The 19,072-nt window shown below is 45.5% G+C and overlaps 1 protein-coding gene across 1 annotated transcript in view; it reads right to left on the minus strand.

Annotated features, from left to right (window-relative positions):
• The window catches only part of ANKRD33B (ankyrin repeat domain 33B), a 68,030-nt gene that overhangs the window by 20,987 nt on the left and 27,971 nt on the right, over positions 1-19,072 (minus strand). Inside the window, exon 2 of the mRNA XM_058564346.1 lies at positions 3,615-3,744. Within this exon, the coding sequence (XP_058420329.1) occupies positions 3,615-3,744 (130 nt within the window). The remainder of the gene's footprint in view (positions 1-3,614; positions 3,745-19,072) is intronic.

Raw genomic sequence — 19,072 nt, forward strand, 5'->3', positions numbered from 1 at the left:
AGGGAGAAGCCAGTAGTGGTGCTAGAAACCACAGAAGGACACCATCTACTTGCCAGAAATGTAAAGAATTTCTGTTGGAGAGAGTGGAGACAGGTGCAAGTGGCAGGGGAGAATCGGGCATTACATCTGTTTAAATAGATCATGGGAAACTCCATGGGAATGCCCCAAAATGAGAAGGGCGGGGCCAGGGAAGAAGGCAGGCTGCAGGGATGCACCGAGACCCACCCATGCCATTTCCAAGGCCCCAGGAGGCCAAGCAGGAAGCCCATGGTGCCCTCACTCCCAGCTCGTGCTTGGCAGCCGACACCAGGCAAGGGTGAGGCGCTCACCCTTGGCTAACACAGGCTGCTGCCCCGCCACACGCAATTGGAGATGAAACTATGCAGCAGAGTGATGAGGCAGCTGCCGTGACTGCACTTGGCCCTGAATTTCTCCTCTGCACTCCAGGCTACACACCGAGGCCGGAGAGCACATGCACCCTTTCCTTCTCCCTGTGCTGGGCCTCTCTCTAACCCTGCGAGGATCTATGTCATCTTTGACTTAAAACACACCAGTTCAGGGCAAGCACAGCCCCTGCAGGAAGATGAGTGTACTGAATAAATTTTCTATCCCTCCAAATTCATGTTGAAGCCCCAACCCCCACTGTGACTGTACTTGGAGACAGGGCCTTATGGAGGGAGTTAGGGTTAAACAACGTCGTAAGGGTGGGGCCCTGATCCGGTACAAGCCAGGAAGAGAGCTCTCACCAGGGACCAAATTGCCTGGCACCTTGATCTTGGACTTCCAGCCTCCAGAACTGTGAGGAATAAATATCTGTTGTCTAAGCCCCCCCAGTCTATGGTATTTTGTTACAGCAGCCTGGATGGACTAAGACACTAGGCATGCTCATGAAGAAAAAAGCAAACGTAATCCAACGAGCAGCAAAAAAACACGTCAATGAGGGAATATGATGCATTACCCCAGATCACGGAGTAAAAGGAGAGGAAAGGAAAAAAATGAGAGAAAGTTATGAAGTGAGACCAGGTGACCTCAACTACACCTCAGAAGGAATCCCGGGAAGAACAAGACAAGGCAGACACAGTGTGCAAAGAGATCACAGAAAAATGTCTCCTAAAGCAAAAATATACCTAATCCAAGACAAACAAGCACAGAGAGAAGGAAGTGAGATATACCACGGTGAGGGCTTTGGGGGTTTTTGTTTGTTTGTTTTCAATGTCAATGATGGGGTGGGAGATATTTCCAAGTCTAAGAAATATCAGGGTATCAACAAAGACACAAGAGGCAGGCTGGACTCAGACTATTCCTCTGCAACATTAAATGAAAAAAAAAAAGGCAAAAGACAAGTTGTTATTCCTGTGTGAATAGAAAATAAAAACATTTTCAAATAGGCAAGAATACCCTTATGGGTATTAAACTACAGCTAATATTCCTAACACACGAAGAGCTCTGGCAAATCAATCAGAAAAGACATCTCCTGTTACCCTACATCCTCCTACTGTCCGTGCTCTGGCCCGTGTCCATGGCCCTGCTCCCCAGGAACTCCTGAGAGCCCCCATCTGCACTCAGCAGGGACTGGAGCTTAGGGCTCCACAGTCTCCACCAGCCCTGGAGACCTCTAACTTAGTTAGATGTCTCAGCATTTCAAAGGCCTGAGCTCCAAATAGAGCTGAAGTTTCTCCACCTATCCTTTTACATATGCCCCTTTGCAGTTACCGTCATCCCCCACACAGAAGGCTGAACGCCGTCCCGGGCCCCACCTCTCCTCCATCGCCCACATCACAACCACGGAGACCTGAGCTCTCTGTCTCGCAGCTCTTGCTCCTTCTCTGCTCTCCGAAGCCGCCTCTGGACCCACCGGGATCATCTGGCCCTGTCACCACACACCCAGCCTCACGCTACTCAAATGCATTCCCTTGCATTGCGTCTGGACCCTTAATGATCTGGTACCTGCCTCCTCCTGGGGCCACCTCTCCCCTCTCCAAGATAGCCGCAATCCTGCAGCCACACGAACCTACGCTGCTCCTAAGACACGCCGAGCTCCCTCGTGGCCCCCTGGCTTTGTGACACATCAGCTGCAACCGCCTGCCTCTGACTTCTTTGTCACTCCGCTCAAGCCCCCTTCTTCCACCACCCCTGTCCTAACCCACCAGGCTAGAGGGGGTGTTCTTGCTCCACGCACCCTCCATCAGAGCTCCACCAGACAGCTATTCAGCTGGAGAATGACTCAAGGGCAGAACTGCCCTTCACTTCAGCGTCCCTGGTCCCTGACCCGGTTCCTGGCCAGCGGGAGGTAATGAGTGATGAGCCCACGATGACCAAACACCTCACAGTACCCTTTTACACTTGTGCTGATCGGAAAGTGGGGCGCCTGGGCTTTCAAAGCCTGGAGTGTCTCCGCAGAGGCAAAGCTTCACTCCCTGAAACGTGACGAGGTGAACATGTGTTAGCACAGCCGCTGAGCCCTTTCTAAGTTGGGGAGTTCTCTACCTTATGCGTCGATGGAAAAGTGGTGTGCACAGACTACTTCCCGTCACGGGGGATGAAATGCCAGATGCTGGCTTTTCTAGGCTCCTTCGGCTGCCCGGACCAGAGTCACCCACGCTGGCTTATGATGCAAGATGGGACAGGGAGGTCTATTTTTGGTGGCAGCGGCAGGCGTTCCCTTTTCAGAATGAACATGCAGTGTGGTTTGGGGCGTTTTCTCCAGCTTCCTGGCCCTGAGTCCGATTCTCAACAACTCAACAACAATGTCATGTGCCCTACATTCCTTTAATAAACAAACGCATTTTCTTCCTAACTCAGCCGGAAGCAGCTTCTTTGCTTGCAACTGAGAACTGAATGATGCAACATACAAAATCCTGGAAGTCAAGAATTTTGAAAGTGGTCAGCTACGAACCCAGTTAACACCATGGTTACAAGTGAAGTGTGGTTCTGAAGTGACAAGCACAGCTTTCCTGTTTGTCTCAAAAAATGTGTGAATACAGTTCTAGAAGAGGAGCGCCACAATTCACTTGGCAAGGTTGGCATAAGTACAGCTGCCTGAGACGACCATCCTGGGCTGAAGGACACTTACTCCGATACACATCTATACGGCTCTCTCACCAATGGTCCCACTTATTGCTCTCAGCAAGTAGCCCCTGGCTTTGCTTTCCATCTAAAGTGCAAGGTGACCTTGCAAATACGTCTACTTTTATACTTCAGCTACCACTAACACAGGATCATGTCTCTTCCACCAGTGAGCTCGCCAGCATCTTTCTGTTGCCCAGTCTCCGAGTGCTGGATGGGGCTTGATGCTCTAGGGGAAGTGATGACGAGGTTGGGTTCCCGTTGCAGCTTCATATTCAAAGACTTTGGGCAGTTTCAGAGCTAGATCTGCCCCATACTGAGTCCTGCACAAACGGGTAAACTCTGCGCTGTCCCAAATGCACAAGGAGAACGTGCATGCTCTGATCAGCTCTTTTCTTGTGTCTCTTAGTAGCAGAACAAGATTCTGATCAATTAATCTACATTCATCTCACAAGCTGAGTTCGTGCACAGCCCACCCGTCCACCCCCGCCTCCTGGAAGCTGCTGTGGGGCCTCGGCTCCGGGAGGGAAGGAGAAGCCGGGTCTTACCTGCCTGCGCAGCCGTGATGAGGGCCGTGTTCCCCTCGCTGTCCTGCCAGTTGACGTCAACGTGGGGGCACTCTGCTAAGACCACCACGGTATCCACAAAGCCATGGTAGCAGGCGACAATAAGGCCGGTCTAAAAATGAAGAGGGAAGCGGGTCAGAGGAGCAGAGCCCGAGCATCACCACTGCAGATCCCCGGGCACCCAGTGCCCTCCCGGGGGGCTGCCCCAGCAGCGGTGAGGACGCGGAGGACCTCGAGTCCCGATTCTTAGCGGCGGTCTCCAGCGGGCCGGCCGTCTGCGCCTTCTCAGATGTTCATTGAGCTTGGACTGCGAGGGAGGCGCTGGGCTTGGGAAACACCAGGATCCCCGCCCTCACGGGCCTTGCCTTCCAACCAGGGAAACGCACGAGCTATAGACCCAACACAGAAGGAAGGGACGGAGCGTGTCAGACAGCGGACGAGGGCACCGGAGGTGGTGAGGCCAGGGGCGTGTGGCTCAGCCTCACGGCGGGCACTGGAGTTGGGACCACGGGGAAGGAGACAGGAATTTAAAGCGGAACAAGCGCATGTGTGGGTTGAACACATTGTGTTTCCCAGTTCAGTTTAACACTTTTTTGGGGGCCTCAGAAATTGTATTCGTTTCCTGCGGCTGCCACAGCAAAGTAACACCAAGTCGGTGGCTTCACACAGCAGCCAGGCAGTCCCAGCGGGAGGGACCTCATCCCGGTGCCAAGGTTCCAAGCCAATCACCTCTCCCATGCCTTGGGCACAGCGATTGGTCGGGGAGAGGCATGTGACCCAACGGGGCCAATGAGAGACAAGGAGCTTGCGCAGGCGCCCTGTGGGGGCCGCCCACGCTCAGGGTGGGTAGAAGGGAGGAGGGCGGGAGCTTTGCTTCTATGGGCATTGTGCCCTCGGGGTGGAAGGGAGTGATGCTGCCCAGGAGGCCACCTAAAGCCTGAGGATGGAGCTCACACTGAGGAAGACAGAGTGGAGAGACGGAGAAAGCAGTCCTGGGGACACCGTGTGAGCAGCTGGAGCAAGCTCCACCTGACCTGAATGGTTCTGGATTTTTCAATGATGTGAGCCAATAACCCCTCGCCACACCCATTGTTTTTTGGTTGTTTTGAGGGGGGATGTGGCTTAAGCTAATTTGAATTGGGTTTTGTGCCACTTGCAATGCAGAGGCTCCTAACTTATTCACAAGCCATAGTAACTGGACATCACTGAAAATCCCCTTGGGTGTCAGATGCATGCTTGGGTCTGTGCTGGGCCCTAGCAGGCTTTTCCATCTGCTGCTCCCGAGATACAGGCTCTGTCCCTTTGGAAATCTGCAGCACACCCCCAAGGGTCTGAAATACAGCTGGGTCTGAGGAATAACAGAACCTCAGCTTACTTTCATCAGTTCAATCAAGTTGGTGGTAGAAGAGGGGAGCAGGGACCCCATCCTGTCATTTGACATTGCACAAGCAAAACGTCCAGGCATGACCCCCCCAACACACACGCGCGCACACACACACACAAAGGCATTTTTCTTTAAACCAAAATAGGATTATTTGCTATATATTTCACTGAGAAATATATCAGCAACATCTTTTCACATCCATAAAAATACTTCTGCGTCAACATTTCCAGCAGATGTTGGGTATCATATTCTACATATGGCAGAATCCTAGTTATTTAAGGAATCCCTACTCTTGGACACTGAGATTGTTCACTTTTCTCTATTATGAGTCGAACCTGCAATGAAAACCCCTAAAGCTAAGGCTTTGTGCATATCATTCCTTATTTCCTCAGGAGACATTCTTAGAAGGAGTATTTCGGGATTAAAGGAAAGAGTTATTTTGAAATCTTTTGACAACGTATTGCAAACCTGCCCTGTAGAAACATCACAAAAGCATCCACTTTGCCAGTCCTGCCACCCAACCTACATTTAAGGACCGGGGTTAAAAGGAGGAATTTCCATCGGTGGATAACAGAGGGATGCTCTCCAGATCTCCCGAAGTACCAGGCTCTTGATTCAGCTCTCTCTTTAGGGATCTCCCTCACCTCCACTCCTTCCTTCCCAGCCACTGAAGGGTCTGTTCTGGAACCACAGCCCCTTCCCCTTCCTCTCACGCTCCTCTGACCACTTAAGGTAAGACTTTCTCGCTGTGCAGCAGGCCTCTGCTGATAGCAGCCGGGGAAATCTTAGCATAACCTTAGGTCAGAAATGAAGCTTATCAGAAAAAAAAATAGATTACTAAATTCGAGGGCTCACGGTTAACTGGTATCAGACACAGAAGTAGTAACTCTAGCCTTCCCACACAGAGACTTACATTTCTGTTGAAAATAATTACTGTTATCCCCTACCTTCCATGGGTCTGTTCTGAAAGTCTGACATTTCCATGTGTAAAAGTAGTGTTTAACTATAGTATACGCTCTCTGTTGTAGCTGGAGCAGCCCCCCACAGGAAGGTGGGAGGAGAGGTACAATCCTTGGCAATCTCTGACCGTTGTCTCCCAAGACAAACCAGAACAAAAGATTTGTCACAAAAGCAAATACAGTCCACTTGCTGAGTCGACAGAACACTTGCCAACGCTTCCCTGAAGCCACAGGTAGCTTCTTTCTTAAATTACAAGCAAAGCATTCATGAGAATAAAGTACTATGACTAAGAAAAAAATAAGTCAGCTACCTACAAGTAGAAACCTCCATTTGCAGCTCAGCTAGAAATTCTAGACCCTCAAAACACGACACTAATTTTCAAAGTCTACACACAGCAGAAAAGTTGGAGCAATGAAGAAAATAAGTTGAGATGTTTCTGTTTAAAAATTGTGAAGGTTTTCACATCAAAAAATATGAATAAACCAAAACCCCATTCCTTTCAGGAAGAAAGGATGATCTAACACCAGGATTCTAATAACATCATTTATTATGTTAACAGATTAAAGGGATGGGGCAGGAGGGAAGCAAGTTGATCATCATCTAAATGGATTAAAGCTCTCAACACACACACAGAAAAACAACCAAAAAAGGCATGGAAAACATATAGAAGGATTACACCAAAATATTAAGAGTAGTATCCTTTGTAGAAAAAAAGGGGAAGGGGGGTGTGTGGTGGTTAATTTTATGTGTGATAATTTTATGTGTACCCAGATAGTTGGTCAAACATTATTCCCGATGTTTCTGTGAGGGTACTTTGGTGAGATTAACATTAAATCAGTAGATATTGAGTAAAGCAGATAACCCTCCATGCTGTGGGTGGGCCTCATCCAATCAGTTGAAGGCCTGAATAGAAAAAGACTGACCTCCCTCAAGCCAGGATTCTGCCAGCAGACTGCCTTTGGGCTTGAACTATAACTCTTCCCTGGGTCTCTAGCCTGCCAGCCCACCCTGCAAGTTTTGGACTTGCCAGCCTCTACAATTGCATTAACCAATTCCTTAAAATAAATCTGTCTGTATGTCTCTATAGATATCTATAAATATAAACAGTTAGATAGACATATACACACACGATGAAAAATGCAAAATAAGTAAGCAAACATGATATTTACATTAATAACATTCTCATTAGAAAATACAGTTTTATAACAACCATTGTAAACAGCTAAATAAAAGAACCATCTGTGAGGAGGGAAGGAGGGGCAGTCAGCGGAAGGAACGAGAGCTGGCACACAGCCAAGGGAAGAGCCTGAGACACAAGAAGCACATCCAAACCCCGCAGCCATCTGTATAAGAATAGATATAGTAATTATCCTGATCATCCAGGAGAAAAGGGATATTACCCACGTTCAAGAGTGAGAAAAAATTCCATCATTCATAGCATAATTTTTTAAAGTTCAGAACCAAGAGAGTAAATTCAGTTACTTGAAAATCCATTTCAAAAAACGCCTTTCTCCATAATAATAGCACCGAGAGGAAGGGGGAAAAGTTTATGCAGCTTTACGAAAGAATTTAGGAACACTGGTCCTCTAAAGATACGTTTCTGAAAGGTGGCCATGCGTTACTGCTAACATGGGCATAATTTGTCGGGTAAAGTGTGTTAGGCATAGTTTGAATAATCTCTTTTATGATTCAGCAACATGACGAGAAAGTAATTTCCAGGACGGGAATTTGATCTACGTTGGTTACTGCTGATCCCCAGCCCTGAGAACAATGCAGAGCTGATGTGTATTTGTTCAATAAATGAATGAGGAATAGGATTTTCAGGAATCGGTTTCTTCCCAGATGGTACATGGACAGCAGGTAATGTCCACCCTCAGCCCGCTGCCACCCCCAGCTTGGCACATACGCCTACGGACATCAACCCTGCACATTGGGAAGGCCAAAATATCCAGCAACTACAATTACAGGAACATTGCCTGAACTTGCAGAATTTAAATAATTCTCACCCAAACTATCACTTTGTGAATGTTGCTTTTGTGTGATATATCTCATAAAACCTTTGCAGATTTGTGTGACGGGTGTTTTACTCCGTCTGAGAAATGTTTCCCAGTCCCTTGAGGCACGTTTACAACTGGGATGGCTCATTAGGCCAGGGGACCGATGGGAGAAGATCTGCCAAGTCCATAATCGGAGGAGAAGGATTGTTTGTGAGCCTGGAAGTCCGTCAGACCAGCATGATAAAAGAGATAGTAGGCTGGCCTTCTAGAATCAAAATGTCAACAGTTTTCCTTCATTGACTTTTAAGATGATACAAATTAAAATCAGGGGCCTAAGAAAAGAATATTCCACTGGGCGGTGGAGGTGGGAATCTGGGATAACAATGTTATACCATTTGGTGACAGTGAATACAATAGCACATAGAGGGATGAGGTCCCTGTGACTGACCGGCTTCCTGGGTCAGCCTCACTCGGTGATGTGGGCACACAGACCCTATGAGCCACGACTGACTTGGACTTTCCATGCTGTGAGTCTTTTGAAATCACCTCCTCACCATCTAATTAAGCTTCTCTCCCAACGAGATTCCAAAGGGAGGGGTATTCTATAAAAATCTTAATAATTCTAATTTCCCATAACACCAGTTCATTATTTCAACATATGATAGAAAAATGGTGGGTAATGAAGCTCGCAGCCCCGCACAACAGGCAGGAGTCCTTTCCCTGGGTCCAACATGGAGTGAGCGTAGGAGGGGGCACACCTGTAGGGTAGGGATTCCTCAACACTTGCACCTTGTAGAGAAGCCCAAGTGCGTACATGAACCGCCACTGCTAGTCTTAAATTCCTCATTAAACTAGGAAATGGGTGTCATTCAAGGCAAACCCTTCCCAAGTAAGTCTTAACATTGTTGAATGAACGCAGTCGCAAAGCCCAGGCAGCAGACTTCCTCTCTGAAGGGTCTCCCCAGGAATTCACATTTGCATGCAATTTATATAAGATCCATTTTCCTTTAAATACATACACTTATGAGGCTCCCTAGGTGTGGTTTTCAGCATCTTGAGCTGGATTACTTTCTGTGATGTGTTGCTGGAAGTCTGGAGGGTCATGGGCATGTCCAGGTCTGGTGCAAAGGGGTGAGGTGTGGGGGTGACCACCTGGCCAGCAGGCAGGTCCCCAGAGGTCATCCCACTGGAGGGTGTGGCCCTGGCACCTCTCAGAAGCCGCTCACCGTAACACGCCCCACAGAGCATCCATGTATGGCTCCTCCCACAAACGCTTACCGAGGGTCTGCTTGGGCTGGGCCCAGCTCCACGCTGGGGGACGCAGCAAACCAAACAGAAGCCTGCACAGCCGCTGGTAATCTTTTCCTGCTCAGGCCGTTCCTGCAGCCCCCTTCAGTATGTGTGTATGAGTGTTTATTGCGAAAAAATGCCAAATATTGAGAAAATCAAAATAAAAGTTAAGTAACATAACAAACACCCATGTCTCGCCAGCTACATGAACAAAAGCTAATGTTTTGTCATAATTGCTTCAAACTTCTGTAAGAAATCAACATTCCAGGAGTTGACGTCCCCTTTTATTCCCTTCCTCCCCAGAGGGGACCACCCATAGGTACGGGTGTGTGTCCTTCCTCATCTTGCTTTTGAGTTTGTATCACCTGCGCATGATAACAAGACATTAAAGATAGAGTAGTATTTTGTGTTTGAAATAGTTACAAAAAATAGTATTTGCATGTACATATGAGCCCGCAACTTGATTTATACTCAATGCTGGACGGGAGATCTACTCAAATATGAGGCAAGCACATTGTGACTACTGTAGCATCTTAGCATACGGGCCCCTCACTAGTCACGGACCCCCCCCCCCCGCAGCTGATAGCCATTTAAGTCATTTCCAAATCCCACAACTGTAAATGGAGCACTGAAATAAAACCCTGATCTGCATCTCCTGATACGCCCGGGCCCTGAGCTTAGACTCCGAGTCCCTGAGTCAGGGTCCCCGATCTCAGCACCATTCACATTCGGGGCGAGAGCTCTTTACTGTGAGGGGCAGCCCCACCTGGTGTGGGATGTGCAGCTGGATCCCCAGCTCTACTCACTAAATGACAGTAGCATCTCTCATCCTCCATTTATGACAACCAAAAATGTCTGCAGACATTGCCAAATGTCCCCTGGGGGGCAAAATGGCCCCCCCGCCCCCGGCGAGAACTACCCCTATAAGTGGACTAGCTGGGGGCAGAATTGTGACAAAATGTTCTCCAAAGTTGTTGCAACCACTTAAAACGCTGCCATCGGTGTATGAAAGTTACAGTTCTCTCCATTCTCACCCATATCCAATACTGTGACTAAACACTGACTTTTAACTTTCCAATCAATGGGCACACACTGTTATTGTGTTTTTAACTTGCTTTCCCTCAATCGCCCGTCAGATTGAAGATCTTTCAATGTGTTGATTGGCCATCCATATTTCCTCTTCAGTGAATGATTTATTTACATCCTCGGCCCATTTCCTATCGGTTTCTTTTCCTTATCGATCGTCTAAATTCTTTATATATTCGAGGTCAGCACTATCCAATAAAATTTAATGGGAGCCACAAATGTAAGCCACAGATTTAATTTTAAATTTTCTGCTGGTCACATTAAAAAAAGCAAAAAGAAATGGGTAAAATTTATTTTAATAATATATTTTATTTAACCCAACACGTACAAAATATTACAATTTTAATGTGTAATCAACATTTAAAAATTTAATATTAACGAGACAACAGGTCACGAGAGGATGCCCTAAATTGTGCTTAAACTGCTAGGAATAGGCCAATTGCTGCATCTCCTAGAGAGGGGCAAAGGAAATTGCTGTTGAGAGTTGTTTACTCAAAATGTCGAGCTCTAAATGATAAGATGAACTCACAGAGAGTCGAGCAGAAAAACAAGTAGTTGGAAGCTCATTATCTAGTGTGTCTTGTTGTCCCAAGTAACCCTTAGTGGTCCTCAAAAACATCCTTCTTGATGAAAAGACTTTCTCCATTCTCTTTCTCTGACCCCATCACTGGCACGTATAGGACAGATACTCGTGCAAGTTAAGAGTGATGGTCCATGAAGGAGGTGGGGAAGGTACACAGCAAAACTTAAAATCAAGGACAATCCAGTCGTGGTCGCCACGGGGGCTGCTCCACATCGTCTGCCCACCACGTGGCAGAATCGCATTCACCCACTCTTTTTGAAGTCAGATTTGACTATCTGATTTGCTTCGGGTGATGAAATGTAAGCGAAATGGCATGTGTCACTTCCAAACGGAAGTTTTAAGAGACAGCACATGATCTGCCACATTCTCTTTTTTTCTGCCTTTGACTATCCTCAAAGCTCAGAGATGGACTGTCCCTCAGCCTGGGTCTCCGTGTGAGGGCATGGAGAGCAGAGCCCACTGCACCTCCAGCCGACCCACAGGCGCACGAACAAGCAAGAAGCAAACCTCTGTTATTTTACACCCCTGAGATTTGGGGTTGTTTGCTACCACAGCAAACACAGCCTGTCCAAACATAACCTACACATATGTGTATATATATGTATAACCTCTCTATATATACATTTATATATGACATGTACAGTAGTGTACATTTATAAATGTATCAATAGTTGCCTTCTATTTACTTTTTCCTTGGGAAGCATTGTCATTTATTTTAAGATTATGTCTTTGCTACTTGATTGAGCACAAAATGTACTTTCATTTATAAAATGACGGGGACAGAGTTTATGATTATCTTTTTAATTTCTTTCTTAGCTTACAAAATAAAAATCTGGTAACTATGTCATGCCAGCTATTCCAAACGCGTTCACGCAAGGCCAGTCCACCACCCTGGGACCACTGTCCTAGGCGGTACCATTTAGTGCCTGAGCACACTGCGGACCGTGGCTCCTCGCCTCTAACGTGGCCACACACAGTCTCCACGTCTGGGTCCTCCCCCACGCCGAAGCCCACCACTACCCTGCCTCGGTTTGCCCTGCCTCCAGGCCTTTGCATGTGTAGTGGCATCCACCTGGAGGGCCTTTCCTCCCACCCCACAGCCCCCATTGCCTAGTCTGCCTGGCTCATGTCTGATCCCCCTGCTAGTCTTGGTTCAAGTCCCTTTACACCCATTTTCTCATGTTCTCAGTAGGCTGCCCTGCACACACCGCACCTCCCTAGACGGTGAGCTCCAAGTGGAGAAGGACCACGTCCTTTTCACTTTGTTTCCCCAGTGCCTGTCATCTACAAGACACTCGAGAAGAACTTGTTGCATGAATGAAACGCCCCTGGAATGTGTCAGTATCTCCCACCTCGCACAGCACTCAACTGACTCTAAACTGAGGCACAGACACACAGTAACGTGAGCCTCGAGCTTTTTATCTTACTTCCAAATCAAGTAAGGAAATTACCTGAGGTCCCAGGGAAACCTCAAAGAAGACAGTGTCGTAATTATCACTCTAGGCTGGTGCGGCCAGATCTGGGGTGAATAATACAGATGTGAAAGCAACAGCCAAGTGCAAAGACAACGAAAGCAGGCTCAAGAATTCCACCTTGGGGCCGGCCCTGTGGCCTAGTGGTTGACTCCAGCGTGCTCCACTTCAGTGGCCCGGCTTCGGTTCCCAGGCTCGGACCTACACTGTCCTCGGTGGCCATCCTGTGGCAGCAACCCACATACAAAATCGAGGAAGACTAGCACAGGTGTTAGCTCAGGGCCAATCTTCCTCAGCAAAAAGAGGAAGACTGGCAACAGATGTTAGTTCAGAGCCAACCTTCCTCAGTGCGAAAAAGAATTCCACCCCAAGGAATTTACTTTAGGGACATCAAAAGTATGTCAAGAGATCTGTAACTGCAAAAGCCTGAAAACAACCCAAATGTACATCAAGAGGTGACTGGCTAATTAAACACTCGCTATGGAACGCTATGTCACAACAGGAATGAGGTTGGAATGCCGGTGCTGACGTGGAAAGATCTTGGTGGGATAGCATTACATAAAAAATAATAATAACCACAGGTCAGAACAGTGTATATGATATGACCTCTTTGTGTGTGAACTTTTAAATGTGTGCACGGCTCCTGCAATGGCTATGTCCATAAAAAGTCTTTTATTTTTCTGGAAGGAGGCACAAGAAATTTAACTGGCCACCTTCAAGACACGTACTGTAAAAGAGTAACCTTTAAAGTTTTATTATATATTTTCGATCTGTTTCAATGTCCTCTCAAGGTGCACGCATTTTTTAATTATATAAATAAAGTTATTTTGGCAATGGGGTGATAGGTGATGTTTATATTTTTATTCATGCTTTTCTGCATCAAATAAAGATATGCCTAATAAATTGTTTTAAATAAAGAAATAAAACAAACATTACTAAAGATAAAATGTATAAAGTATATCAGGAAAACTCTTTCAGAGGCAGGGCTCACCTAGTAGCCTTTGGATTAGGAGTAGATAAATTCAAACTTGTCCTAATTCAAAACGATTCCCCTTTAGACTAAATTTTGCATAAAATGTGAATTTTATTAACACTGAAAACCTCTGGTTTGGATTTATAATTTTAGATTATTAGTCATTTTAGGAAACTACTTTCTTCAACTATGGTCTCTCTTCTAATCCAGTGTCTATATATATCTCAGAGGCTGGTCTAATTTTCCCAGTGCTGGCAATGGTAGTCACATAGTCATCTGGCAAGGATCCAGTGACAGGAAGCCACACCTGTCAACTAACGGGTGACCTGAGGCAGTGACAGTCAATAATAATGTGTTCATTCGTCTCACTGTTTATTCACTTATTGTTTTTTGTTGTTGTTGTTGAGGAAGCTTAGCCCTGAGCTAACATCTGTTGCCAATCCTCCTCTTTTTGCTGAGGAAGACTGGCCCTGAGCTAACATCCATGCCCATCTTCCTCTACTTTATATGTGGTACGCCTGCCACAGCATGGCTTGATAAGCGATGTGAAGGTCTGCACCAGGGATCTGAACCCAAGAACCCCAGGCTGCCGAGGAGGAGCGTGCAAACTTAACCACTACACCACCAAGCGGCCCCACCACTTATCTTTTTGAAGCTAAGCTCGGAATTTTTAGGATGGATATACAAAGCTCAAGAGAGAACTTTAAAGAGAGAGAAGAACTGGAGGAACAAAATACAGAAGCCCGAATGGAGCAGAAGCCACTCTGCCAGGTGAGAAAGAGCTCGGCGGGGTGAACCACAGCAGCAGGGAGCATGGGCCTCATCCTCCCACCATAGAAGCGGCCCCTCCAGCCCCCTCAAGCCTTCAGACCACACAGCCCAGCCGCCGTGTGTCGGCAGCCTCAGGAGAGACCAAGTCAGAACTGCCCGCCCAGCTGCTCCTGAATTCCGGAGCCACAGAAACTGTGAGAGAAAATACACGCTGATTGTTCTTTTAAGCCACTGTATTTTGGGGTGATCTATGCAGCATTAGGTGAGCAATACAAACACAAACGAGTCATAGGAGAGACTACTGACAACATCCATTCACAGTCTTCTGAAGTCCACACCTGTTAACAGACAATTGATGTTTCTGTCTTGAGAACTGGATCCTTGGATTAAGACTGAATAAATGTTTATACAAAGAAATACAGAATTAAATAAGATGTACTCAGATTTCATTAATAACCAACCACTGAAATCTACTAGATATTATGCAAGGTAGAGAGAGATATATAATTAATGCCACAAACCAGCTAAGAAAATTTCCCCTCTGGGCTTAAATCAGGATTCACTATATTCTCAGAAGACGTGAGAATAATGCTATTTTTTTCCTTTTTTCAAAAATGTTCTCCTTTTGAAATTAGAAAAAAAGTTAATTTTCTATCGTATAATCTTATGTTATCAAAATTAGTAAAAATGAGGTATGTGAAGGATATTAGTCATGAGGAAAGGTTTAAATTATGAAAAAATATATACTTTTATAAACAGGTCTGTAAAATTATCAACAATGCTTGAAAAAAAAAAACTAGAAAGAAATGCACCAAGATTTCAGTAGTGATTGATTCTGGATGATGACACTCTGGGGGACTTCTTTTTCTTTTCTGTAGTAAAAAGTCCCATTTTCTCCTACAATAAACACTTCTATTTAATAACCAGAAAATTAAAAATTTTTGAGTATGATAAAATTCTGATAAAGCTTCCCAGTCTCCTGTATGTTCGACTGCATAAGCAGTAGACCACAAGTTCGTAAGTTGGGAGGAAACAGTAGAAAAAGAGGGAGCTTTTGCTTATCCTTTTTTGAAAGAGTTGGGGAGAGGGGAAATAAATTTGTAATCAAGCAAGCAAACAATGAATGAAAAATAAATTAGACCTTTCAGGATCTACAGGTTATGATCAGCTTAATTTCTTGCAAACAAATAAAGTTTCAAGAAAGGAATCCTACTTGTCCATTACATCGAACTCAAAGAATTGAAACCCTGTTGGATGTTTAGCTTAGTCAGCCAATTGTTTCTCACTCCAAAGCTCCCACCCAGCGGGTCTGCTGTGGGCACTCAGACGATAGTGTGTTTTACTCATGATGAATAAAACTCTACAACTATTTTCAAGGCAATTTCTTCACAAATATTGAGTCTGCAATGCACAAAGACTGGTTTGTGTCACACAGAGTGGGGCATAATTTGGTACAATCCAATCCAATCAATGGAGAATAAATAACCTGGCTAATCATTCCCCCAAACAACCTATTTGCTATGTTCTGATTGGCTCAGGTTCGACCCTGGCCACTCAAAGTGGGGTCCCTGGACCAGCAGCAGCAGCATCTCCTGGGAGCCTGTTAAGAATGCAGAACCCTGGGCCCCAGCCCAGACCCAGTGAATCATTTTCACAAGCCCCCAACCGGTCTATAGGATATAAAGTGTCAGGTGCACCGGTGTGCAGGGTGGGGCTCTCGGATGGATGGTGATGATGGCCGCCACTGCTCCTGCAAGCCCAGGGTCCAGACTTCTCAGTCACCCCTTCAGAGATGCCAGAAACACAACCCAGCTTGCATTTCCTGTTAATTTTTATTTTGACTGGTTTTTCTTTTAATGGGGATGCACGTCCACTTTCTTGGCATGCCCAGTCTCTGTCAGACATGTATCAAATTCTTACCTAGTCCCAGCCCAGGTGCCTACAACACCCCCTCAAATGCCACCTAATTGGTCTCACCTGCCACCAGGCTCCCTGATCCTTCACTAAGTAATCCCTGGTCCCACGGGGGCAAAGGGCAGATTCTTGTAGTAGGCAGGGATGGAGTGGTCACAGGAAGAACGTGAATGCAGGATTTTGTGGTTTGTATTTGTCTTACAGATTTAGGAATATTAGCCCTACAATGTGTGTAACAAAACAAATCCAACGGAAAGCAGGCTCCTGGGGGAGGAGGTCACATCACTTTCAGAACACTCTCTTCATCAACCCATAAGCATCGTCCACTGTCCGACAAGCTGGTACTGCAGGTCTACAGGTCCCTGGGCTGAGTGTTGAGACAAAGATGAACTTTGAAATCAGACAGTCCTTTCCCTTAGGAAATTCAGTCTGGGGAAGGAGACGGGGGAGTAAACGATGATGAGCCCTGCCCCAGGGGACTACAGGAGGACAGAGGACTGGAAACTGGTCCAGGCTGGGGGAGGGGCTGGCACCAACAAGACTGAGCCTTGTTAGCCAAACAAAGGCAGGAGGCCCAGGGAGGATGGGGACGGCCTTCCAAGTGTCAGAGAAGCATATGCAAAAGCTGGGAGCTGAGAACTCTCCCACGGGGAATCTGGGAAGTTACAAGTATTCACCCAGCTGCCCACAGATGAAGGGACGGGTCATGAGATCATGAAGGGTTGTTGTGGAGGGCTAAGGAGTCTGAATTGTGACTGAAGCTAGTGGAGAATCACTGAAGGTCTTAAGCAGGATGCGTCGTGATTGGATTTTCCTTCTGAAAACCTGCCTCTCAGGTGGGAGATGAGGTGGAAGGGGAGAGCCTTGCCATTTTCTTCTTTCTATTTTCAAAATATTCGTTAAATGTGTGCCCCCACCCCTGCCTTTTTTTTTAACTGATTTGGCAACTCCTTTGTGATTGAAGCTGTAATTGAAACTGACATCTGTCTGACTCATAGCTGTCAGGGCAGATGGCTCCAACGTAACATTCTGGGCTTCGGGATGTCTGTTCTCCAGGTGTTCAGTAATGTCTTCTAATTTGATTTTTTTAATGCAAAAATTTAAATTATAACCTTTTCCAAATGTGAAGGCTCTTGATATCATTAGTCATCAGGGAAATGCAAATTAAACCCATACTGAGATACCACCATACACCCACCAGAAAGGCTAAAATTAAAAAGACTGACAATAGCAAATGCTGGTGAGGGTGTGGAACTCTCGTGTTCCCAGCAGGTGGGAGTGTAAAATGGAACAACCATATTGGGAAACTGGCAGTTTCTAATGAAGCTCAGCACATGCCTACCTATAACACAGCAATTCCACTCACAGGAATATTCCCGAGATATATAAAAGTCTATATCCACATAAGGATGTGTATAAGAATGTTTAGGGCAGCTTTGTTCATAACAGCCAAAAGTTGCAAGCAACCCAAATATTCATTATCAAGAGATTGAATAAGCAAACTCTGCTATATTCAAACTTAGGAATACTACTCAGCAACAAAAAGAACAAAATCTTGATACATGCAACAATACCAATAGATCGCAAACATATTACATCTAATGAAATAAGCCAGACACAAAAAAGTATATGCTGTTTGATTCCATTTAATGAAATCCAAGGACAGGCAAAATTAATCTATGGTGACAAAAAATAGTGAAAGGGATTACTGGAAAGGGGTATGAGAAAACTTTCTAGGGTAATGGAAACATCATATATCTTGATCTGGGTGACATATATGTGTGTATGTTCATTTGTCTAAATTCACTGAGAAGGACTCTTAAGAGTTATGCATTTCATCATGTGTAAGTTGTATCTCAACGAAGTAATGATAGCATAAAAAACAACTTAGCCAAAGGCATGCAAATGGCCAATAAGCATATGAAAATATGCTCAACATTATCAGTCATGCAGGAAATGCAAATCTAATCCACAATGAGAAACCACTTCACACCTACTAAGATGATTATTATAAGAAAAAGAAGAAAAAAACTAGAAAATTACATGTTGGCAAGGATGTGGAGAAACTGGAACCCTTGGACACTGTTGATGGGAATGTAAAATGGTGCAGCCACTGTGGAAAACAGTTTGATGGTTCCCCAAACAGCTAAACATAGAATTACCATATGATCTAGCAATTCCACTAGTAGGTATGTACCCAAAGGAATTTAAAGCAGGGACTTGAACAGATATTTGTACACCCATGTTCATAGCAGCATTATTCACAATAGCCGAAAGGTAGATACAACCCATCAACAGTGAGTTGATCAGAAACAGTGTCCATCAACAGATGAATGGATAAACAAAATGTGGTCTATCCATACAATGGAATATTATTCCTTTAAATTAAGGAGTGAAATTCTGATACATGCTACAACATGGATGAACCCTGAAGACATTATGCTGAGTGAAGAAGTCAGACACAAAAGGACAAATACTGTATGATTCCATTATGTGAAATTTCTAAAATAGGCAAATTCAGAGACGGAAAGTACACTAGAGGTTACCGCAACTACGGGCAGGAGGGGATAGAGAGTGTTTGCTTAATGGTTAAAGAATTTCTGTTTGAGTGATGAAAAAGTTTTGGAAATAGGTAACAGTGACGGTTGCAGAACCTTGTGAATGTAATTCATGCCACTGAATTGCATGCTGGTTACAATGGTTAAAATGGGAAATACTATGTTATATATATTTCGCCACATTAAAAAAATTCATAATGAAATATGCCATAACGAAATATGACAAATTATATGGCATATGGCCCCGTGGCTTAGCGGTTAAGTGCACGCGCTCCACTGCTGGCGGCCCGGGTTCGGATCCCGGGCGCGCACCGACGCACCGCTTCTCCGGCCAGGCTGAGGCCGCGTCCCACATACAGCAACTAGAAGGATGTGCAGCTATGACATACAACTATCTACTGGGGCTTTGGCGGAAAAAATAAATAAATAAAATTATAAAAAATACTTAAAAA

Source organism: Diceros bicornis, chromosome 20 (genome assembly GCF_020826845.1).
Source record: "Diceros bicornis minor isolate mBicDic1 chromosome 20, mDicBic1.mat.cur, whole genome shotgun sequence".
In the NCBI taxonomy this organism is placed as follows: Eukaryota; Metazoa; Chordata; class Mammalia; order Perissodactyla; family Rhinocerotidae; genus Diceros; species Diceros bicornis.